The 25987-nt window shown below is 37.0% G+C and overlaps 1 protein-coding gene across 4 annotated transcripts in view; it reads left to right on the top strand.

Annotated features, from left to right (window-relative positions):
* The window catches only part of ARHGAP32 (Rho GTPase activating protein 32), a 403775-nt gene that overhangs the window by 299020 nt on the left and 78768 nt on the right, over positions 1-25987 (top strand). For all 4 annotated transcript variants that reach the window (XM_037841944.1, XM_037841946.1, XM_037841947.1 and 1 more), the window contains exon 10: positions 13598-13679. In XM_037841944.1, the coding sequence (XP_037697872.1) occupies positions 13598-13679 (82 nt within the window). The remainder of the gene's footprint in view (positions 1-13597; positions 13680-25987) is intronic.

The following is a 25987-nucleotide window of genomic DNA, read 5'->3' as shown; positions in this document are numbered from 1 at the left end:
CTCCCTTCGATACTGTAAGAATCATTAGGAGAAGATGTTAAAAATATGAAGCCCAGGCCCTAAGCCGAAGCATTTTGCATCAGTGGTTGTGTGTAGAGATGTGGGGCTCCATATTTTTATCCTGCTGGCTCTGGCCCAGGTGTGTCGCAGACCAGTCTTACTCTGTGCCATAGTGGAGCACTGCCGTCAGCTGCTGGTTGATAAAGAGTGTCATCTTTCCAAGCTATAACTTAGCTGTGGGAACAGAAGGACTAGTTCATCCATGTGTTTAAATTTTCTTAAGCTTCTGGGAGTAGGAAGTGTGAAATTATATTAGCTACACTAATTTAAAATTCTGAAATCTGTGTTATCTGTTTGTCTCCTAAGGAGAATGTTAAATCTTTTACATTTGTTTTCTGAAGTGCTTCATCACATAATGTACTTCAGAATAAAAACTTTTAACTGCTTCTTTTAAAACTAAATAGCATAACTATCCAATTTGTGTTCCTCTTTGTAGTTGATTATTGGAAACACGGGGTCAGGTCTCTCTCTGGGAGCTTTTTTTCTTAGGTAAAAGGTATTACCAAAATATAAAATGCTAATATCTTTCAAATTTTTGGATTTTTTTTTATTTAGAGCAGTGTTTCCCAGAGTTTTCTCTAGGAACCACTAACATCAGAATAACCTGAGAAACATGTTAAAACCAGACATTGTGAACCAGAATCTTGGGGAATTCTGAATTTTTAACAAGTGCTTCAGGTGATTATTATGCACAAAAATGTGAGAACCACTGATCTAGCCTTCGATTATTTATCCTGTACACAGATAAGGAATAAATTAAGCATAGCTTAGCAATTGTTTTGCTTTTTCCTCCCAGAAGTCTGCCTTAAAACACATTGGGGGGATACGGTTAATCTAATGGATAAAATTGCATTTGGAGATTGACAGAATTTTATATAGCTTATATTCTCTTGGTTCTCCACAAGATAATCAAGGAGCCACTATTTTTCACAGTTATCCCAGAAGGTTGAGTGTTTTTATGCACAGATAACAGAGAAGAGATCCTTGGACAATAAAAATTTCCTCCCTCAGACTTTCATATGCTTTCAAATAACGTATTTTCAGAAAAATAGTCTTTATTCAAAAGGGAAGATATTCAGAAATCCTATCCCTTCTAAGCAGTTTAATGAGTAAGGTAGTTTACCTGTTTCTTTATATGAAGACCATCATTTTCATGTATATCTTGGAATCCAAAACGGTACCTTTTCCATTAGTAAAAATCAAACAGCAAAATTTTTCCTCTACATTTATACTAGGAAGTCATATTATACTGTACACTTTCATCTGCAAGTTTATATAATTTCATGGGGGGGGCGGAACGTGTGATACTACAAATAAAAGTGCTTGCTGGCACATCTTTAGTGCTGCTTATGTGTGCTGCTCTAAATGGTTTCCATTAACCTTTAATTCTCCCAAATCTATGAAGAAGTTACTATTATTATCTCTATTTTACACACGAGGAAACGAAAGCAGAGAGGGAAAGGAGCCCATTGTTACTCAGATAAGTGACAGTGCTTAGATTGAAGCGTAGGTGTTCTGAGCAAAGAACAGATCATGGATAACTAGGTAGTAATTTAATGAACAAGTGCCTTCTACTTGTGTTACTTGTTGAACCATCAATTTCTATACTAGAAAAGATGATAGTGGATGAGCTGGTCCTCAACTATCATTTTAAAATTACAGAAATCTAGAGACAAAGGAATTTAGATACCTTGTTCTAATCATGAAGACAGTAAGTACATGACATAACCAGGACCAGAACCCAAGCAGAGTGATTCTGATTTTGTATTTTTTTGTCTTTGGATCACAGAAATGTGTACCTTTTCTTAAATTGTTTTCTTTATTTGTTTTTGCCATTTTTGGTTGTTCTGTAGTGCCATTTGTAACTGCCATTGATGTTTAGAGATCAAATTTGCTACTTTTAGCCTTTTGTTAGTTTGCACCATCAGAATATATCTCACAAAGTCATGCTTAAACTTAAGCCCAGTTTCATTGAAATAATTGGCAAAATAGCTCAGGGCATTGGTTCTTAACCTCATCAGACTCCAGACCCTCTCTTAATAACAGATACTTTCTAACACCCTTCCACTGATTCTGAAACGAAGCTCACAAACAATATAACTACTTACATAGATACACAATTTCAAGAAAGTTGGTATAACTTACCTTATTATGGATATATATACATATATAAAACAAAATTTGCCATTTTAACCATTTTAAGTGTAGAACTCAGTGGCATTAATTACATTCCCAAGGTTGTGCAGCTATCACCACTATCCATTATTAAACCTTTTTATCACCCCCAAAAAGAAACTTTTTAACCATTTAGCAATAACTCCCCATTCCCTGCTCTCCCTAGGTCCTGGTAATCTCTAATCTATTGTCTGTCTCTATGTATTTGCCTATTCTATATATTTATTATACAATTGTATATCCTTTTGTATCTGTTTCCAAGGTTCTCCCATATTGTAGCATGTATCAGAACTTCATTCCTTTTGATGGCTGAATAAGATTCCATTGTATGTGTATAACACATTTTGTTTATCCATTCATCTGTTGAGGAACACTTGGGTTGTTCCTACCTTTTGGCTATTGTATATAATCTGTATTTAAAATGTAAATATTTGTGACAACTGCGTTAGAACCTTGTTACTCAAAATGTGGTACACAGACTAGCTACATAAACATCAGTCAGAAAATAAAATGAAAAAAAAAAAGAATAATAGCATAAAAAATATGAAATACTTAGGGATATGTCTGTCAAAAGATGTGAAAGACTTGTACCCTGAAAACTACAAAACTTTTCTGAGAGAAATTAAAAGAAGACCGAAATAAATGGGGACAGATACTGTGCTTTTGGTTGGAGGACTGTAAGTTACAGTTATCACTTCTTCCCAGATTGATTCTATAGGTGCATGGAACTCCAATCAAAATCCCAGAAAGCTTTTATGTAGAAATTTACAAGCAGATTAAGCAATTTATATGGGAATGCAAAGGACCTAGAATAGCTGAAACAAATTTGAAAGAGAAGAATAAACTTGAACTAGCACTAATAGATTTGAAGACTTTTAATAAAGGTACAGTATCTAGAGAGAGTACTATTGTCATAAAGATAAGAAAATAGGTCAATGTAATAGAAAAGAGTCCAGAAATAGACCTACACATATGTGAACAAAATGATTTTCAACAGAGTTGCAAAGTCACTTCAATGAAGAAAGCATGGTCTGTTTTGCAAATGGTTCCAGCGCAATTGGATATCCATATACCCCCAAAATAAACTCCAATTTATTTCCTGTACCGTATGCAAAAATTAACTAAAAATGAATCATAGACTCAAGTGTAAGCTAAAACTAAAAAAAAACATATACATGAAAATCGAGGAGAAATACTTTGTGACTTTGGGTGAGGCAAAGATATCTCATAAAATAACAAATTGACAAATTGGATTTCATCAGAATTTGAAAGATACTGTTAAGAGAATGAACAGACAAGGCACAGTGTGGAAGAAAATGTTTACAATGATTGTATCTAATAAAAGACTTGTATCTAGTACATATAAGGAACTCTCAAAATTCAATAAGAACACAAAACTCAATTTTTAAAAATGGGCAAAAGATTGAAACAGGCACTTCACCATAAAGACATACGAATGCCAGATCACATAAAGAGATGCTCAACACCAGTAGCCATTTGGGAAATGTAAATACCATAATGAGGTATCCCTTTATACCTACTAGAATGGCCGGGAAGTGGAGGAATTGGAATTCTCATACAGTACCGGTGGGAATGTAAGATGGTACAACCACTTCTGAAAACAGTTTGGCAGTTTCTTAAGTTGAAATACATCCCTACTATACAGTCTAGCCATTGCATTTACAGGTATTCACTCAAGAGGAAAGGAGGCCTGCTGCCACACACAGACTTGTATGTGAATGTTCTTTCCAGCTTTACATATAATAGCCAAAAACTGGAAAGAAAACAAACATGTATCATCAGCAGATTAGTGGAGATAAACAAATGGTGGTTCCTATGCAATGGGATATTCTTCACGAATAAAAGGGAGTGGACTCTTGATCCACGTAGCAATGTGGATGAGCCTCAACATGTTTATGATGAATGAAGGAAACTAGACAATGAAAGAGTACATTTTGTGTGACTCCATTCATGCGAAATTGTAGGAAATGTGAACTAATGTATAGCGACAGGAAGTACGTCAGTGGTTGCCTGGGGAGCAGGGTGATGGGGGTCAGAGGGGGGAACAGCAGAAGGAAATACAGAAAGGTTCACGTAAACTTTCGAGGTTGGTAACATTCATAATCTTGATTGTTGTGGTAGTTTCACAGGTGTCAGATCTCATCAAACTGTGCATTTTAAATATGCACGGTTTATTGTATGTCAGTTATACCTCAGTAAGACTGGGGGAAAAACCAGCAGAGTCATCCTTGACTTAACTTTCTTCATAATCCAGTTCAGTTGACAGTTTCTGTCTACTTTACCTCCTCCGTGTCTATTACATTCATATACGCTTCTTTATTCTTCATGAGATTTTCATAGTATAGGTTATGATTTCTTTCCTAATCTATTTTTGCAAATTCCTAATGGTCTTCTGTTTCTTGTCTTTCTTCCTTCCTTCTAGCTTGAAAGATACACACTGCTTCTAGAATTTTCTTCCTAAAGCACACCTGTTCCTCTTCTCAGAATTTTGTTGCTTTCATTTTTTATTGAGGAAAATTCAGACTCTTTGTCATGATACACAAGACCACCCATGATCTCTGACTTCATTCTACTTTTCCAGTCTTACTCCTACTACTCAATTTATAAACATTATGTTCCAGCCACATTTAACTATTCGTTATGCTCCTCATTATACAAAGTGATCTTTTCCACTCACATATCTTTATCTGCCCTTCGATTTAAAACACTTTCTCTCTCTTTCTTACTCTTTCCAGAGAAGGAAGTTCAGGCAAATTAATTGAAAATAATTTATTTTGTCTCACTTGATACCCTGTTGCGCTATCTGGGATAAGATATTCAGTCTCATCTGTTAGTTGCCTGCTAACATCCCACATGGAACTTTCCCCTTGTTCTCTTTTCCAAATCCTGTTCCTCCTCCAGGCTTTTCCATCTCAGTAACTCCACCCCTGCAGTACCTTTCATCATGCACCATCTGGAATCATCCTCAGTACTCATCTCTTTCACTCCCCACAATCTTATTAACAGACCCCTTTGTTTTAATTGCCTTAGTGTATCTGAAATAAGTTAGCTACTCTCTACCTGTATACTGCCACCACTGTAGTCAAGTCCCCATCATCTCTTGCCTGGCTCACTTCTGTTTTTCTTGCTACTGTACTATCCAGTGCCCGACCAGCTGCAAAAGTATTTATTTTTTCAAATGGAAATTAGGGGGCTGGCACTTAAAGTCGAGGGGACCATACAAATAAGACGAAGAAACCAGAATCAGTATGGGATTTTGTTGGGTGTTTAGAGGGTGGGCAACAAATGCAGGAATATCTCAAAGAACCCAAGGCAAGAATTTTAGTTACAAGCAGACGGACCAGGAGGAACTGGAAAGTAAGGAATTGAGGGACCTTGCTATCAGTTTTTGCTTCTTTTAGTGCAGCGGCTGCTGCTGCAGCTTCTTTGCCTCCTCCAGTTTCTTTGCCTCCTCCTCCTTCTTTTTTTAAAAAAAGAAAAGCATGATTTCCTGGTTCTAACAACTCAGTAGAGACTAAAAAGTCAAGCCTAGTTCCAAAATCTTAGGAGACACAAGTTTAATTGACTTGTGGTCGTAGTGCCTGTCCTGGGATGGTGTTGGCAGGGGCATGGGGACTGGACTGGGCAGAGACCAAAAGACGAGTAGATCCTCTAAGAAGTGGGAGAATGGATGGAAAATAATTGGCATTTCTAGAAGAGAGGTTAATGATTTGTATTGGTTTGAATCTCCACAATAATGTGATTTTTCTCGAGCAATACCCAGGCAAGCAAGTGTGGAAGTAGAAGTATATTGATTGAGTTTTGGGGGCTTATTGGATTGGTTTGGCAGAAGGTGAATATTGCGAGGATATTAGGGCACTGATAATAGAAATTTAAAATGCTCAACCACAGGATCCATACTGGGTAGCAAAGAAGAGATTGGAGGTATTCTAGGGGAAATACAATAATCAAGTCTTCGAATTTGGAATTTCATTTGTTGTTAACACAAACACTGGAGACCTTGGAGGAGAGGACACTGTAGTAAGAAAGTGGAAAATTGGAGTTGAAATTTTCTGAGGTCAGATCATGCCAACTGATGACATGATCTGTGGTACACCTCTGGGAGTAAGAGCAGTCCTATAAGAAGCTTAGTAAAAAATGTTTTGCCATGCAAGCAACCTTAAGTTACACTAGCCATAAGCTAAATAGACAATCAGAGTAGAATTTTTTTTTTTAAGTTAATGATAAGTAAATTGCTGTGTTGGAATTCTGTTTTAGGCTTTGGTTGGCATCCTGGCAGAGAGATTATAAATGGGTTTTAGGGCCCATTGTTAACCTGTGAGTCCTTTCCATTTGCAGTGTTACCAAAACTCTAGGCTTATTTTATTTCAGTGACTTCTTATCTGACATCCTCTCTAAGTTACACCAAAATGTTTTTTCAGCACACATACTTTTGAAGCCAAACTTGGTTTCTTATCCCAAGGTAGAAGAAGATCAGAAGAGTCAGACTATAGAATGCTCTCTTGGAGGCAGAAGGTGAGCCACATGCTTATGAAGCTGCTAAAACCTATTCCTGAGAGCTGCTAGAGGGGAAGGGCACAGGACCAAGTGTCTAGATATAAATCAGTCATCAGCTGGAGCTAGCTGTTAAAATTTCAGGAATTTTTTAGGTCAATTGTTAAAAACAGCCTTTATTAAAAACTAAAATACATAAATTTGCAATTAAATGAATTGTATTAAAAATGAAGGTAATAATACTTAAAACTTTTTTGTAATTTACTGTTATTTTGCTATTACATGTGATCTTGAGGTTAATTGGTAAGGTAGGTAGAAATATTCTGTGACAGAATGTTACTCTGCATTTGTTCTCTCAACTCTGCTTCAGTGCTGTCACACTGGTAGCTTGAAATCAGCCAAGGTGGGAGTATGTTTGCCATGGACTCTGGCAAATGCTGTATCAGGCCTCCCCTCCCCCATCTCCAAGAGCTTACTGTTAAACATTTACCAGCATCTTTGGCCGTAGTAAAATAAAATAATAAAATAGCATCTTTGGCTTCTCACTTTATCTCAAAGACTTGGAGAACAGATTACCAAATGCAGGTCCTCTCTCCTTTGCATTCCTACCTTATCTTTACATTGTCCTTTTCTACACTCCTGTCGGCCCTAAATGCTGGTCTTTATTTTCTCTTCTATCCTCCTCCTGGCAGTGAATCTCATTTTGATCCCTACTATCCTACCCAATTCCCCTCACCCTTAGATAGATAGATAGATAGATAGATAGATAGATAGATAGATAGATAGATAGATAGATTTGGCAATTACCACTGCTGCAGAGAGAATAATGTATGAAACAGGATTACATAGTTCCTAGATCATATTGTCAAAGTTTCAGTCACTTTTACTTTTGATATTTTGAGTTTATCAGAATTATTTGTTTAAGGTGACATATTAGGTTGAGTTTTATTATTTCAAGTAGTAGTGTTTCATCAGAAAAGTATAAATTTCTGGTCACTATGTTTTTAGGACTAGTTACATTCTTGCTTATAATATTTTCAACAGAACATAGTTTCATTTTTATGATGGAAATTTTATAATAAAATAGGATGTGTTTGCCTCTTGCAAATTTATAGAACTCATTGTTTTAATTAAAAGACCCCTTAGCAGAAGGTGAAGAAATTGAAAAGTGAACTGAAAAGGCTACTGTTGAGTCCGCAGGTTAATGATGTCAGACTAAAGCCTCTACAATTCTCTTGGCCTTTCTCCTATGGTCACATGAGGGCCACTACAGCTCCAACCGTGGCACCTGCATTCACAGTCTAAAGGAGAAGAAAGTTTCAGCAGAGTTTTGTTTACATGTGCCTTGACTACACCTGCTTGCGAGGAGTCTGAGAAACTGAGTATTTACCCCGTATTTAATAATACTCCACTTTATAATAGAAGCAAGCAAGAGAGAATGGGTGAGGTTAAGTGATAGATGAGCCTGCCACAGACCTCTACACAGTGCACAGCAGCATTTCCCCCATACACCTAAACCTTCTACACTGAGACACACTGAAAAGGTGAAAATGTAATGTGCTTGATGTGTTTACCCAAAGAAATTCGTTAAGCCTTGCTTGGTCTTTGTGAGGAAGTGCTGGAAAACTAATATTCATTATTTGTTAAAAAACAAGAGTTTAAAAACTAGGCTGGGTGCTTTCACATAAACTCTTGAGGGTAGGTAGGATTATCCCGATTTTTATAAATCTGAGATAGAAATGTTAAGCAATTTTGTTCCAGATTGCAGAGCTAGTAAATGGGGGAACCAAGTTTTAAATCTGATGTTTTCTCTATATTGAACTGTAGAAAATGTTTATGAATTGAAATGAATTAGAATTTTATGGACAGAATGATACTTGAGTGTGGAGGAATCTTAAGAACCCACGGGCAAAAGATAGTAAGTATGGTGTGTCCTATGTGGTTGATAGAGAGGCTAGACTAGCTGGGATAAAAATAGACAACACTTAACGGAGCTTACTCTATGCCTTTTATTTATTTATTTATTTTTTAATTTTGAAATAAATTCAAAGTTGTATGAACAGTTGCAAAAACAATGCTAGTCCCATACACAGAATTCCATCATACCCTGACCCCCCCCTCCCCTGGTAGCTCAATCCACCAACTTTAACTTGCTGTCACATTACTATTTCTTTCCCTCCCTCCTTCCCTCCCTATCATCCATCATCTATTGCTCTGTCGTCTGAACATATGAGAGTTAGCTGCACACATCCTTGAGCATTCACTATAATTCACGTATACACTTTCCATGAACAAGAACATTCTTTCATGCAATCCCATTAAACGCAGCTAAGAAGTACAAGAGATTCAACAATGATAAAAAGCTTACATTCTATATTTCCTTTTCCTTATGTCTCAACTGTGTCCCTTTGAGCCACCTGTCCTCTATCCGCCTGTCCCATCCAAGTTCATCCTTAGTATTCAGTTGTCTTCTAGTTAGACTGACTTTTTTTTTTTTTTTTTCTTTCAGTTGTGGAAACATATATACAGCCTAAATCTTCCCATTCCACTCCCTCCCTAGCCTTTCATTAGGGGGATTAATCATGCTTAGAGTGTTGTAATGCTCTTTCCCACCATCCATTACTAGAAATTTCCCTTCACCTCAAACAGCGACCCTACACTCATTTCTTAACTCCCCATTGCCCCTTCCCCCATTTCTCTTAACTCAAACTCTACTTTTTATCTCTATGGTTATATTCTCTGGTAATTTCTTTGTGTTTACTGTGGGGCTTAAAATTAACCTCTTAAATCCATATCAATCTTGTTTTTCTTTGATACCACCTTTACTTCAAAAAGACACATAAACTATGTTCCTATATTCCTTCATTCCCCTACCTTTATATAGTTGTCTAAAATTACATATTTTACATTGAGTTCAAAACCACTGATTTGTCCTTAGAGTTTGTGTATTTTATATCACGTAGGAAGTAGCTAGTGGAATTACAGTTCAAAAGTTATTGACTTCTATTTGTATTCCATTGTGGTTGGAGAATGTGCTTTGAGTATATTCAATGTTTTTTTTTTTAAATTTCTTGAGGCTTGTTTTATGTCCCAGCCTATGGTCCCTTCTCGAGAAAAATCTGTGATCACTAGAGAAAAGTGAGTGTCCTGGTGATTTGGGATGTAAGGTACTATATATGTCTGTTAAAATTCTCTGTATCTCTTTCTCCTTTCCCTGTCTCTCCTCCAGCAGGGCTGCCCTCAGAATCTGAAGTAGGGCAGGTCTTTCATCGGCAAAGTCTCTCAGCATTTGTTTGTCTGTGAAAAATTTAAGCTCTCCCTCAAATTTGAAGGAGAGTTTTGCTGGATAAAGTATTCTTGGTTGGAAATTTTTCTCTCTCAGAGTTTTAAATATATCATGCCACTGCCTTCTCGCCTCCATGGTGGCCGCTGAGTAGTCACTACTTAATCTTATGTTGTTTCCTTTGTATGTGGTGAATTGCTTTTCTCTTGCTGCCTTCAGGACTTGCTCCTTCTCTTCAGTATTTGACAGTCTGATCAGAATATGTCTTGGAGTGGGTTTATTTGGATTTATTCTATTTGGAGTTCTGTGGGCATTTATGCTTTGTGTATTTATATTGTGTAGAAGGTTTGGGAAGTTTTCCCCAACAATTTCTTTGAATACTCTTTCTAGACCTTTACCCTTTTCTTCCCCTTCTGGGGCACCAATGAGTCTTAAGTTTGGACGTTTTATTTTATCTATCATATCCCTGAGATCCATTTTTATTTTTTTTATTTTTTTCTCCATTCTTTCTTTTGTTCTTTCATTTTCTGTTCTGTGGGCTTCTAGGACACTGAGATGTTCGGCTTCCTCTAGTCTTGTATTGTGAATATCCAGAGTCTTTTTAATTTGGCCAACAGTTCCTTTTATTTCCATAAGATCTTCTATTTGTTTATTTACTCTTGCTATGTCTTCTTTATGCTCTTCTAGGGTCTTCTTTATGTAGCTTATATCCTGGGCCATGGTCTTCTTGATGTCCTTTAAATCATTTGCCATGTTTTCGTTCCTCGATTGTAGATCTTTGATTAATTTTGCGAGGTATACTGTATCTTCCGATATTTTGGTTTGTGTGTTTGGATTTGGATTCTCCATATCTTCTGGTTTTATCATATGCATTAAGATTTTCTGTTGTTTTTGGCCTGTTGGCATTTGTTTTGCTTGATTGGGCTGTTTCAAGTTATAAAGAAAAAGGGATATCGATCTAGTTTTTCAGGAACACAGTTTGCTGATGTACACTTTCTCTAACTAACCAGCAGATGGCGTCTGTGAGTCACCTATATCCCTTGAGTCAGTTCTCAACCACCTTTTCCGCTTTGTGTGGGTGGGTTCAGTTGGAGAACTCAGTTTTGGTGTGTTGCTGGAGCTGTCCGCCCTGAATGTGGGGTGTGTATACGGGTAGCCAGGGAGGAAGTGCAGTTCTAATGTTCAAATCCCCCAGGATCACGGAGATTCAAGGCCGCCACAAGAGTCTAAGCCTTCATTTCAGTTCAGCCCCAGCCTCTCTCTCTCGCTGATCCATATACCACGAGACTTGGCGTAGCGTTCCTGGGTTCTCCGAGCGGATCCCCCCTCCCAGCCACGCTCCTCCAGTAGCTCAGCCAAGGTAATGCTGTGCCACATCATCAATGCGTGCCGTCCCACAAGGGAAGCCCCGGGCCGCCAGGCCGTGCGGCGGTGCACTCCCAGCCCAAAGCAAAAATGGCCGAGCGGGGTGTCTCAGCCCCCTCCTCCTCATACCGTTCCTCCTTCCCAGCTCCGGAACAACTGGCAGGGCTTTGGGCTGTGGGCATGGCCCCGGGCCGGAGTTTATCCAGCCCTGCGGGGGCTAGCTGCTAGCCACGGGGTTTCTTTCTGCTTCCGGCTCTCCCCTTCATTCCCCCGAACCCAAGGGTATCTGCTGCGGGCTATCTTCCCAGCCAGACAGCAAGAGGCCAGCCCAGCCCCCTCTTGCTGTATTTTACTGCGGGTTCCCACAATTGCTACTGGAGCTGCTCCTTTTTTTTTTTTTTAAAACAGCCAGCTGGTCTCCATACGCTGAACCCTGGCTTCCCCAGCCCGCCGCACGGCTGCGGGTCTTCCAGCCAGCTTACTCACTCGTTTCAGAATGCCAACTCCTGGTTTCACCAAGTGTACGGCCACTCTGGAGCTAGGAGCCCTCATCCAGTTGGTGCATTGCTGTAACCGGTATTCTAGGTCACTTTCTGGTTTTTAGCTAGTGTTTTTCATGGAGGTGTTTTTTTTCGCCTTGTCTCAGCTAGCCGCCATCTTAGTTGGGTTCTATGCCTTTTGCTTACATGAATCCATTTAATTCTCATATTACCCATATGAATTAGTACTCATAGTATGTTTAAATGAAGAAACTGAAACAGAGAGTGGTTAAGTTACAAACCCGAGCTAGTAAATGATCGACCCAGGTGCTCTTACTCTTGAATCTATGCCGTTAAATCATTAACACCAGTAACTCCCTCTCATGATAGCTGATTATGTAAGAGAGAGTGAAAGCAATTTTTCAAGTTGATTCTTAGCTGGTTCTAACCAATCTTAGAAGAATTTATACTTGTTTAGTTAAATAGGAGGTTGGGTAGAATATGTGAGGGAATTTCACCAATAAAACAAATACTTAAATCATCACTTTGGAAGACAGTGCCTAGGGACTTTAAGGATCCTAAATTCAATTATTTCAAACAAAATTGAAAATTTGTTAATAAACCCTTTTCAGCTCATGATAGCTAGCTATATTGTCATAATTTAAGAGCTGTCTTAGAATACTGCTCCAGAAATTGAAATAAGATTGCTGCAAATGAGCATGTGAAAATAATCTCACACAGATGGAAATTATGCGACTTCATGATGAGTCATTCTTTTGGAAGACCATTCCATTCTTCCCCAGAGTCTGTCAACAGAGGGATGAACAAAGTAATTTTCACGTTTCACTTTTAACATCTGCTGCATTGCGGTCCAATTACATTCCTATCCAAGGAAACATCTATAAATATTGGTAAAGATTTTCCTTTCACATTTGTTTCCAGGCCGTTTTCCTTTGTATTCTGTTGGCCAAGGTCCCTGACCATACAATATCCCTGGTTGATGTGGAGCTCAGTGTTTTCCTAATACAGTTTAGGATTCTACCATGCAAGCAGTTCTGCTACAAGGCTACTGCGGTGTGTGCTTCAAGGTTTGGAGACTGTTGCTGCTGCTGAGATTGGCTGTTTTCTTTGCTCTTGCTTTCCCACTTATCTGCACTACTAGCTCTTTAATAACAGTGACTGTCTAGGCTTTAAAAGATTGATTATTTCACACATTTCTTTTAATCCTGTCATTTTTCATGAAACCTGTGGGAGAGGAAGGAGAAAATTCACAAAAAAATTGAGTGGTGGTTTAATGTTGATTTTTAAAAAGTTATAAAGAAGACAGTAAACATCATAAATTGGCCACCAAAGTGTTAACACAACTAGATGGAGATTTTAGCAAAGTCGGTTATTAAGAGGTAAAAATTATGCTTATTGCATGCATAGCAGCTTGTTATCAGACTAAATATTTACTTGTTTTAAAAAAGGTTTGGGTTGTTAAAAATTAAAAAGCCAGACTTGGATATTTGGGCAAATAAAAAATATAACCCTATAAACTCATAGCAACAGGTTGTTTTTTATTTGTTTGTGTTTTTGGCATTGTCTGTTATTTAGAGTCTTGGAACGGTAGAATCATTTGGGAGGGACTGTGGAGTACATTACTGGAATTGAATTGGCAGTGTTCACATAATGGTCTGTTCTCTGAGTTAGAATCCTCTTTGCTTCTTTCCTTACACAGGTGGGACTCTTCCCCGGACATTGTGTTGAGTTAATTAACCAAAAAGTTCCCCAGTCAGTGACCAACTCTGTGCCAAAACCAGGTGAGTATACTTTTCCATTAGTATGGTTATTTTATCAACTAATTAAAGATAACAGATTTTCTCTTCCAGTCAAGCACATAGCTTGCTTTGCTACTCTCTACATTTATTTGCATAATATACATTCTTAATTTTATGTGGCTTGGATTTTTTACTGTATTCTTATTTCTCTATTGAGCATTTCACATAGGTTTACATGTATTCAGATTTTTAGAGGATTTTAATGAACTGTTTACTCCATTATTTACTGTCATTATTTGATTTTTCAATTATATAGTAAAGTATTATTAATGAATAAAATAAAAAATACAGGTTTAAAGAACTGACATGGAGATGGTATGATTAAGTAAAAATTAATAGATGAAGGGACTGTACATTTATCAGTGCCTATAAACATCAAAACCATTTTACAGAGTATATCTTATTACTTATAGAGTATACTTATGAATACATGAAGTATTTTACAAATAAGTCAAGCAATGTCACAGGGCATAAAAATCAAGAAAATGGACATGTTTTAATTTATTGGGGTGATTTAATCTGGGCAAGATTCTACAATACACCGAGTCTGAAACTTTTTGATCTAATGAAAAATTTTTAAAGGAAAAAGAAAAAATAAAAAGACCAAAAACATTAGAGAAAAAGGAAGTAATCTAATTTATTTTTCCTAATTGTATTACATTTTCACTGCACCCAAGCCTACCCCCCTTCTCCCCCTGCCAGTAAAAGCAAAAGAAAAAAAAAATGTGAGCTTCAGAATTTAAATGTCCTTTAAATATTTTAGAGATGTGTACAAGTTAGAAAATAGAAGTTTTATTCTTTCCTTATTTTAAATTTTCCTAGCTCCATCCTCAAAGCATAAATCAAACTATTTTGGATTTTATGGTATTTAAGTAAAGGTAAAGGGTAATAATCCTTTCTAAAACTCCTTCATAGAAGGTTAGGGGGCCATTATTCCAATTTCTCTCATAGGAATTTGTTTATTTTAGACAGAGTAACTGTTGTTTAGTAGAGAAAGTAAGTTAGAACAGTGTTTACTTGACTAGCATGCTCAGTCTCTTCTCAATGCATTTTTATCCTCTGTTAAATCCCCTTTCTTTGAGTAAACTTCATTAAAAAGGCTTCTAAATGTTCATTAGTGATTGTGGCAACTGTAGGTTTCTTTTTTAAGTGTACAATTCAGTGGTTTTTAGTATGTTCACAAAGTTGTGCAACCATGACCATAATCAGTTTTAGGTTTTCATCACCCTAAAAAGAAGTCCTGTACCCTTTAGCAGTCGCTTTGCATTTTCCCTCAAATCCCTCCTTAGCCCAGGCAACTGCTAGTATACTTTCTGTCTCGGGGTTTGCCTGTTCTGGACGTTCTATATAAATGGGATCCGACAACATGTGGTGTTTTGCAACTGGCTTCTCTCACTTAGAATAACATTTTCAAGGTCCATCCATGAAGTAGCATGTATCAGAACTTCATTCCCTTTTTATAGCTATATTTTACTCATTTATCAGTTGAATAAATTCATGTTGTTTCTCCTTTTGGGTACTATGAATAATGCCAGGTACAAGTTTTTGGGTGGACATATGTTTTCATTTCTCTTGGGTATACACTTAGGAATGGAATTGCTGGTTCATATGATGCCTCTATGTCTAGTTTTTTGAGGAACTACCAGATTGTTTTCTAAAGCAGCTGCACCATTTTACAATCCCACCAGCAGTGTATGAAGATTCCAGTTTCTCCACATCCTCCCAACACTTGTTATTAACTTTAAAACATTTAAAAAATTTTATTATAGCCATCTTGGTGGGTGTGAAGTGGTATTTCATTGTGGTTTTGATTTGTATTTCCCTGGTGGCTAATAATGCTGAGAGTGTATTTTTATGTGCTTTTTGGCCATTTGTATATCTTCTTTGGAGAAAGGTCTATTCAGATCCTTTGCCCATGTATTTATTGAGTCATTGGTCTTTTTATTTTGAGTTGTAAGAGTTCTTTATACATTGTAGATACAAGTCCCTTATCAGATGAGATTTACAAATATTTTCCCATTCTGTGGATTGCCTTTGTGGATTGCTCTTTTTGATGGTGTCCATTTGAAGCATAAAAGTTTTTAATTTTTATGAAGTCCAGTTTCTTTTTTCTTTTTTTGTTTATGCTTTGGTGTCAAATCTAAGGAGGTGTTGCCTAACCCAAGGTCATGAAGATTTACTCCTGTATCTTCTTCTAAGAGGCTTATAGTTTTAGCTCTTACATTTATTTCTATGCTCCATTTTTGTATAAGGTGTGTGTTCTAGTTGGCTAATGCTGCTGGAATGCAAAACACCAGAGATGGATTGGCTTTTATAAAAGGGGGTTTATTTGGTTACACAGTTACAGTCTTAAGGCCATAAAGTGTCCAAGGTAACACATCAGCAGTCAGGTGCCTTCACTGGAGGATGGCCAGTGGTGTCTGGAAAACCTCTGTTAGCTGGGAAGGCACATGGCTGGTGTCTGCTCCAAAGTTCTGGTTTCAAAATGGCTTTCTCCCAAGATGTTCCTCTCTAGGCTGCAGTTCCTCAAAAAAATGTCACTCTTTGCTGCTCTTTGGGTGTTTTTCCTCTCTTAGCTTCTCCAGAACAAAATCCTGCATTCAACGGCTGTCTTCAAACCATTTCTCATCTGCAGCTCTTCTTTTAAGCTCCTATGCATTCTTCAAAGTGTCCCTCTTGGCTGTAGCAAGCTTGTTTCTTCTGTCTGATCTTATATAGTGCTCCAGTAATTTAATTCAGACCCACCCAATGGGCGAGTCAACACCTCCATGGAAATTATCCAATAAGAGTCATCACCCACAGTTGGGTGGGGCGCATCTCCATGGAAAGACTCAAAGAATTACAATCTAATTAACACTAGGAGGTCCACCCCCACAAAATTACATCAAAGATAATGGTGTTTGGGGGGACATAATACATTCAAACTGGCACAGTGTGTATAAAGAGCTTCATTCTCTTTTTTTGGAGTGTTAAGAGCATTTATATGTAAAGTAGTTTATGATACCATAAGGTTTCTTGTAAATTTCTTTATTAATTTAATTTATACACACTCTGTGTCCATCAAACATCAACTCCATTCTTTTACATGTAGATTCCCATTGTCCCAGCACCATTTGTTGAAAATATAACTGTTTCCCCATTGAATTAATTCAGTAGCCCTTGTGGAAAACAAATTTCTCATAGACACAAGGGTTTATTAAATTCTGAATTCTCAATTCTATTCCATGGCTCTCTATATCTCTATGCCAGTATGGTTTTGACTACCATTGCTTTGTAGTAAGTTTTGAAATCAGAAAGTGTGATTCCCTCCTATGTGTTCTTTTTCAGGATTGTTTTCACTATTCTGGGTCCCTTGCAATTCATAAGAACTTTAGAATTGACTTGTTAGTTCTAAAAGAAAGTCATCTGGTATTCTGATAGGGATTATATTGAATCTGCAGAACAGTTTGGGAGTACTGTCATCTTAACAATATTAAGTCTTCTAATCGATGAACATGAAATGTTTTCCCTTTTATTTGGACTTTCTTGAATTTCTTTCAACAGTGTTTTATAGTTTTCAGAATATAAGTTTTACATTTTTTTTTGTTAAATATTTTCCTTAGTATTTTTTTATACTCTTGTAAATGGAACTGTTTTCTTAATTTCAATTTCAAATTGTTGACTGCAAGTGCATAGAAATACAATTGATTTTTTTGTATCTTGCATCCTTGCTGAACTCCTTTATTAGCTCTAATAATTTTTAGTGGATTCCTTGGCATTTTCTGTAGACAAGATCATGTTATCTGTGAATAGAGATTTCCTTTTTTCTTTCCAGTCTGGATGCTCTTTATTTCTTTTTCTTTCCTAATTGCCCTGGCTAGATCCTCTCATACAATGTTGAATAGAAATGTTGAGAGTCTTGCCCCGCTGATCTTAGGGGGGAAAACACCCAGTTTTTCATCATTAAATGTTATGTGAGTTATGGATTTTTGGTAAGCTCCATCTTTCAGGTTGAAGGATTTCTCTTCTATTCCTACTTTGTTGAGTGTTTTTTTCATGAAGGGACATTGAATTTTGTCAGATGCTTTTCCCACATCTATTGAGATAATCATGTAGGGGTTTTTGGGTCATTATTTTGATGTTATTCAAAATCCAAAAATTTATTGTGATTCCTTGTGTATTATTTTTATATATTTTTCTGTGCTGCAAGTTAAGTTATAAGTTTTTTAGTTATTTTATTGTTTATTAAGTCTCATTTTTTATCATTTTGATTCAGAGATGTGCTGTCGAGTGAGTTTCCGAAACTTAGCTTAATATTGGTATTAAACTATCTATCAAATACTTTTGCAAAGTTTGAATGGGAAAGTGACACTTCTAATAAGGATAACCTCTAGAAGCTTTTGCAACTTGGAAAAGTTGATAAGTTATTGATAGTTCTTGAAGAGAAAGTTCTTTTCATAGACCTATGTTACACTAGTAATATTAAGTTAGTAATGACATTTTAAAAAACAGCCCACCTTCAAAAGCTAATATTTTATCTTTTAATTACTGTGAGCAGCATTGCAGAGTTGGCACAGGGAAATGTGCATTCTTAATAGATTTTGAAAAGGATGATGTGAATTCTATCAGCCTCAGGTTTGTTTCACACTTTAAAACTGTCTTTGCCTACAGTATAAACAACTTGAATGTTCTATTTATTTTTAACATTGCCATCTGTCACTGTTATATGCCAAATCTGAAAGAAACAGCTATAGTTTGAGACTAAAAATTTAAAGCTTGCTATACTATTACACAACAAGGTTAATAGGAAAAATTTTTCTCTTGAAGCTATTCTTAAAGTCCTCAGTATGTTCAGTTATTTATGTGTACAAGAATAAAATTATTGAGTAACAACGCCCTAATACAGTTTGCAGGTACCCATGGCACCGTGAGAAAAAGAAGGTGAGAGGGTGAGAAAAGAAGAGTGGACAGAGGATTAAAGGGGGAACTTGTCCATAAGAAACTGGCATTTAGTTTATTCACGGTAGGGCATGGTTTGATGGAGGAAGATGAGGTCGAGGTGGTGGGTGAGGAACGGATAGCACATGTGGCTTTCTTTGTGTCTTCCTGTTTGGAATTTACTGGGCAATTTGGACCTATTTATTGATCTTTCTTCAAGCTTTTAATGTCCTCAGTTATTATCTCTTCAAATATTTCTTTTGTCCAATTCTCTCTCCTCTCTTTACACATCCTTTATGCTCTTTGATATTGTCCACAGTTCTCGAACTCTCTGTTATATATTTTTCTACTCTATTTTCTCTTTTATTTCAGCTTGGATACTCTCTATTGACTTAACTAATGTTCTTCCCTCTCCTTTATGCAGTCTTCTCTTAAGCTCATCTGCTAAGTTCTTCTATTCTTATATCATAGTTTCATTTCTAGAAACAATATTCACTTCTTTTTAATAATTTTCATGTTGGAATTCCCCGTCTTTTCACATTATCTACCTATTGCACTAGAGGGAGAGAGGGAAGGAAAAAGCTAAGTTTACTCCTGTGAAGCATGAACTTCTGGAGATGATGGACTAGGGAACTGAGATCAAAACTTCCCTCTGAGAAGAGTTAGAAAACTTGAACAGAAATATAAAAACATCTCTTTGAGGCCTTGGAGAGTTAAAAAGGCAGTAAACAATTAGCGAGCCAAAATCAAACAGAAGGAAACTGAGAGGGATGGCTCCAGCATATGGGGACATTTTTCCCCTAGCAGTGTCTGCTGTGGAGTAGAGGAAATAGGACTAGGGGGACAAAATTAGAGCTCAGAGCCCAACAGGATAGAGTTGCTGATAAATGCCCCAAGTTTTGAGTTTGGATTTTTGTAGAAAATTACAAACTGATTTTAAAATTTATCTGGAAACGCAAAGAGCCAAGAATACCCAAGACTATTTTGAAAAAGAAGAAAAGAAACTGGTCAGACTTACTAAAAAGATATCAAGACTTATTATAAAGCTATAATAATTAAGATACGTGTATTGATGCAAGGATAGACAAATAGATCAGTGGAATAGAATAAAGAGTTCAGGAGCAAACCTGTGTGTTTATGAATACTTGATCTATGACAAAAGTGGCCCTGCAGAGCCATATGAAAAGGACAATCTTTCTAATAAATGGTACTGGGCCAACTGGATATCCATATGGGGGGGAAAAAAGAGAGAAACCTTACCTCTGTTTAACCCCATCTGGAAAAAAATCATTTCCAGGAGAATTGTAGATCTGAATGGAAAAGGTAAAACACTAAAACTTTTACAAGTTACTACAATAGAGTATCTTCATGATCTATCTGCATGACTTTGATTTAGACATAAAGTATTAATCATAACCAAAAAGCTTAACATTCAAACTTAATTAAAATTAACAACTTCGGTTAATCATAATGTGCTGTTGAAAGAGTGAAAGGCCAACCACTGAGAGGGAAAAGATATTGCAGTGCACATATCTGGCAAAGGTCTCGTCACTGTAATAGGTAAAGAATCCATAGGAGAAGGACAGATAAACTGATTTTTTAAATGAGTACAAAACTTGAGCAGGTACTTCAGAAAAGAAAATATCTCAGATGCTCAATAAGCATATGAAAAGATGCTCAACATCATTAGTCTTCAGAGAAATAAAAATTAAAACTGCATTGACACCTTAAGAATTCAAGAGTGACAATACAAATGTTAGCAAGAATGTAGATTAATGGGTGCCTTCATACGCTCCTAGAGCATAATTTGGGGCAGTCGTTGTTGGGCATTATATGCTAACACTGACACATACACCCTATGATCCAGCTGTTCCACACTTAGATATATAACCAATAGTAATTCATGCATGTGCACCAGGAGACATGAATGAGAATATTCATAGCAGCTTGTTCCTAATAAAGTTAAAAACTGGACAGACTCAAAGGTCCATCCATAGTAGATTGGATATATAGATTCCTCTACACAATGAAAATGAATGAGTTCCAACTGCATGCACCAACATGGATGAATTTCACAAAAATAAATGTTTGAGCAAAAGTAGCTTGACACACATGCTTCCAGAAACTGCATCATTCCATATATACATATATAGAGTTTAAAATCATAGAGTTCAAAACTATTCTGTGGTGTTAGAAGTTAGGATAGTGGTACCTTGGAGAGGAGAGAGGTTGCAAACAATTTTGGTGGACAAGAGAGCACTTTCTGGACTTCTGGTAATGTTCCTTTGATCCAGCTGGTAATTATGTAGACTTGTTTACATTCTGATAATGCGTTGTGTTGTGCTTAGGAGCTCTGCACTTTTCTGAATGTGTCATATTTCAATAACATTTTCTTTAAAATCAAAAACCCTATGATATTTGAAGTTGCCATTAATAATCGCTTTCTTGTAAAGCAATAAAAAACTTTCTGTTGAAAGTGGATAGAGAGGCAAAAGGAAAATATTTCTTTGTGCTCACCATAGTCAGAATTCTTCTGAGTCATTGGTATTATTTTGGAGGGGTTAGATTTCACGTTGCATCTTTTTAATATACTCTCCATCCTCATGAATATTCTTTGCAGCATTGCTTTGATACAGAAATGATGATCAGCCAGTAGATGAATGGCTAAATATTGGTACTTACCTTCTGTGAAATACTATGCAGCCGGAAAGAGTGAGGTAAAGGCATATTTATGAACCCAGGAAATTTTTTTCTATGATCTATTGTTAAATGAAAAAACAAATCACAGAACAGTATGTCCAATATGATACCATTGTAAGTGCACAAGAGAGGATCTAAGAGAATGCATACCTAAGTGGAAAGTTAATGGAATTGTAGAGATAGCGAGAGGTCTTTTATTTTTATTCTGTTTGCTTCTGTAGTATTTAAATCCTCTACAATGAACATGTATTACTTTTTGAAATGTGAAAAAATAGATTGTAATCTTCCCTTAACTCTACCGTTCCCAAACATGTAATTTCCAATGTTCCTTCCTAGGGCAACCACTCCATAAAAGACACTTTTGTGACAATAGATTTAATGCAAATATTTTATCTCATTTATATACCCGTGTGAAAAGCAGCATAGTGGAGGGGAAGGGAGCACAAACTCCATGCTTGTGTTTTAACCCCTGAGCCACTTGTTCCTCTCTGTGCATGTCACTCAGCTTCCTGTTTCCTTATCTAAATGGTGAGACAAGATTCTTGTGAGGTTTGGGGATAAAGAATTTAAAGCCTCTGCATAGTTAATAAACAGTAGTGTTTTTATATGTTATTTATTGTTTTATGTTTTTCTGCTGTGTGTTTAGATTCAAGAGTGTTAGAAACTAGACCTGTTCAGCTTATAACATCTTTATTTGGTATATTATTTATTGGATATATCACTGAAATCTCTTAGAGTAGTTTTCATGGGACCATGGTGGGAGAGAGCACCTCCTTATAAGGATGCATACTTGAACCAAGTTTACATCAAAAAATTTTGTCTTTTTAAATTTCGTTATCTTTGTTAGCAGACATAGAAGTAGCTGAGGCTTTCATTTTGGGAGAAGTCTTGATAATTAGATGTAACTCTTGGTAATTAGATGTAACTGTGATGAAATCCTTACATTTGTTTAAGAAGTAATCTATAAGGTGGCTCTGTTTTTTACATGTCACTTTAGAATGAAGTGAGCACCAGACATTGTATTTCTAGTAAAATAGGTCCAGGTTTTTACTTATCCTATATGGATGTGTTGAATATTCTTCGCATTAAACATATACTTGCTTGTGTTTTGGAGGCTAATACTTTAGGACTCAGACATTAAAATCAGTATCCTTGAGGCACAGATGTCAGGTTCGAAGTACCAAGATGCTAGAATGCCTACGAAAGCATTCTCCCTGGATACATCGCAAGGATAGTTCATGATACTATTTTCTCATCTGAATCAGGGAAAAACAGAAAATTCCTAAATCCTTATGTTTGTAAAGCACTTTAGAATTTATTAATACTTTTATTTCCATTATTTAAATCATAATTTGACCCTCAAGGAGCACTATGTGGTAGGTATTTCTAGACCCTCCTCCCCTTTTTTAACAAATGAAGCATCTGAGACTCAGAACGGTAAAGAGATTTCCTAAGGCTCCACAACTAGGACTTGTTGACGTCTCCTGACACCTCATAATAATAATAACCGCCACCATCACCAAGAGCAGCAGCTAACACTTCCATAGCATTTACTGTGTGCCAGGACTGTACCAAGCACTTGACATAGGTTAACCCATTTGGGATTATTAACTAAAAACCCAGAATTTTCCCATCATAGAACATCATATAGAGATAAAGTTTATTATTCTCTCTCAAAATAAATGTTATTTAATATCTTTTTCTTTTATTAGAATAAGAGTAAATAAAAATGTATTTGAATTTCCTAAAGGCCTGTATGGACAAAACAGAAATTAGGGCAAAAGATGAGATAATTTAATGGGGGGAAATTGCTTATAATAGGAAATACTTAATTTGCTAATTTTCCTTTCAGATATCTTCATGATAATATTTGCATAGGTTCCAGTACGTTTCTAATTAGTTTAAAAAAATACCTTTCAGTCTTTACTCATTATATGTAAAGCATAACTCCACACTCTTATTTTACAATGGCATTTTCAGCCATCCTCCCTTTCTGTTCATATCTTCCAGTCTTTTTCCTTGCACACTCTACTGGATTCTATTTCTGGGGTCTCTGAGCAAATCACCTGTTTTCCTAGCTTTTTCATTGCTCCTCTTGTTCCTGTACCTGGAATGCCCTTTTCCCCATTTTGAACTGTCGAAATCCTCCGTATAATTCATAAGCCACTTCTCCATGAAAGTGTCCCTAACCCCACCCTTCTTCACCCCTTGTCCAAACTAATAGCAGTTATTTCACTTGCTCACTAAATTGCACCCCCTTCACAGTTGGAAAGTGTCTCATTCATCTTTATCTCCCTCGTGGGCTATACATACAATGAATGCACAATTAATGCCTGTTGAATTAATCCACCTTAACATTTACTACTAAAATAAATTTTCAGAATATAACATTTATCATGTAACTTCTGTCTTCAGAAAACTTTGGAGGTTTCCCTCTGTGCCCAAATAATATATTTAATAGTTAGCCTAGAATTTAAGGTGCTCCACAAACACTAGAACTACCTTTGTAGCCTATTTTTCCGCATTCTTCCGTATGTTAAGCTTCAATAAAACATTTCCTTACTGTTGTCTCAAAATGCTTTGGGCTTTCCCCCTGGCCTTGCCTGTAATCTTTCTTCTGCCTGAAATGACTTACCGTGGCCTTCATGAAGGCTCCCTAGGTCAGTGCTTTGCGAACTTGAATGTGTATTCAGATCACCTGAGGGATCTTGGCAAACTGTGGGTCATTATTCGTTGGGTCTGGGGTGGAGCCTGAGATTCTGCATTTCTGACAAACTTCCAGTGATGTTGATGATACTGGTCCTAAGACCACATTTTCAATGACAGGGAACTATACCACTTCAGTTTGCAGTAGATATTTTATGTATCACTCATTTGGGAATAGGCTATAGCTATGAATGATCTTGTTTTGAATTTGTACTTCATTTTTTGTGCCTTTTTCCCCCAGCCTAGATTAGTTTTGCTTATGGGCAGATATTCTGTTTTATACTAATTTGCATTCTTTATTCATAACAGATACTCTAAAACAGTTTTTGATTGATAATTATAATGGACAATTTCCATTATAGTGATCAAAAATAATTTTCTAAACTCCAGTATTCCCTTTAGCCAGTGCTAGGAGTAGGCCCTGAATCAGCCTTCTCTTCGCTCTAAGGAAAACCACTTATTCATTTGTGGTCATTTCTAGTATTCAGTCATCCTTCTGATATTTACTGAGTACATATTAAGTGCTAGGGCTAAAACAGTGAACACAACAGACAGATATTCTCCCATTTTGGATTTTAAACTCAAGTGTGATGAGAGGAAGAGAAGCAGGTAAACAAACAAGTAAAATATATAGTATAATTGATCACTGCTATTGAGAAAAATAAAGCAGAGAAGAGAGACAAGGGTTAGGAAGTGCCAGACTGTGGTTCCTTGTGGAGTGATGACTTCAAAGTGGGGTGGTCAGGGAAGGGCTCATTAGAAAGGCTTTTTTGAAGACCTGAAGAAGATAAGAGAGGCAGATAAAAGCCTGTATCTGGGGGTGGAGGGAACAGCAAGTGCGCTGAGCTGGATGCATGTCTGGCTTGTTAAAGAATCAGCAGGAAGGTCAGTTTGGCTGGAGTGTAGCCACTGAGGAGAGTAGTGTGAGGTGAGGTCAAGGGGTAAAAGGGCATCAGATTCTCTTTGAGGTCTGGTTGCTATTGTACAGATTTTAGCTTTTACTTAGCATTAAACAGGAAAGCATTAGAGAGTGTCTAGTTTTGCCTTAGCTGCTGTCGCACATACTGCACAATGAGTTGGCTTAACAGGAAGTTATTGACTCATGGTTTCAGAGGCCAGAAGTCCAAATCAAGGTGTTGGCATGACTGTGCTTCACTCGGGGTAGGTATCGCTCTGGGCTGGCTTGCCAGCCGTCCTTGGCTTTCCCACTATGTGGGGGTTCCTCTGTTTTCTCTTCCGAGTTCCTGTTGACTCCTGGCTTCCTGCTCTTCCCCCATGGCTCTCTCTGTGTGTGAATTTCTTCTGCATACAAAGGACCCACTTGGGCCCCACCTTAACTGAAAGAACATCTTCAAGAGGTCCTGTTTACAAGAGTTTACGCCCACAGGAATGCGGAGGCAGACCAAGAACATGTCTTGAGTTGGAGTACAGAATTCATCTAGCACAGAGGGCTTTGAGCAGAGTTCTTGTTTGCTCTGACTTCCCTTGCTCACAAGATCACTTAGGCTGCTGTGCTAAGAATGGGAGAGGACACAGGTAGAAGGAGAGACACTGGTATTGGTTTATTGAATGGTCCAGATGGGAGATGGTGGTGGCTGACGCCAGGATGAAAGGCTACGAAAGTGGCAAGAAGTGATACGAGTTTATTTTGGACATGAAGATGACAGAATTTGCAGACATACTGTGCAAATCATTGAGCTGGTTTTCATAATAGAATGATTGGAATGTAGCCATTGCCTTCCCAGTGAATTCTCTCATTTCCTCTCCCACCCACACAGGCTATGACTTAGTCTGTCAGAGGTGCACGGCCTCCAGACCTTCTGTTAAATATGAGAGAAAAGTGATGTGAATCTGTCTATGCTATAAGCAGTTACTAGAACAGGTTATTCTTTGCAGTCAGTCTTATTTTTAAAACTTTTTATTTTGATATAATTATAGACTTAGAGTAGTTGCAAAAATAGTATAGA

This window comes from Choloepus didactylus, chromosome 6 (assembly GCF_015220235.1).
Source record: "Choloepus didactylus isolate mChoDid1 chromosome 6, mChoDid1.pri, whole genome shotgun sequence".
Lineage (NCBI taxonomy): Eukaryota > Metazoa > Chordata > Mammalia > Pilosa > Megalonychidae > Choloepus > Choloepus didactylus.
Note: the sequence above shows the minus strand (reverse complement) of the source record. Positions and strands in the feature narration are given on the sequence as shown.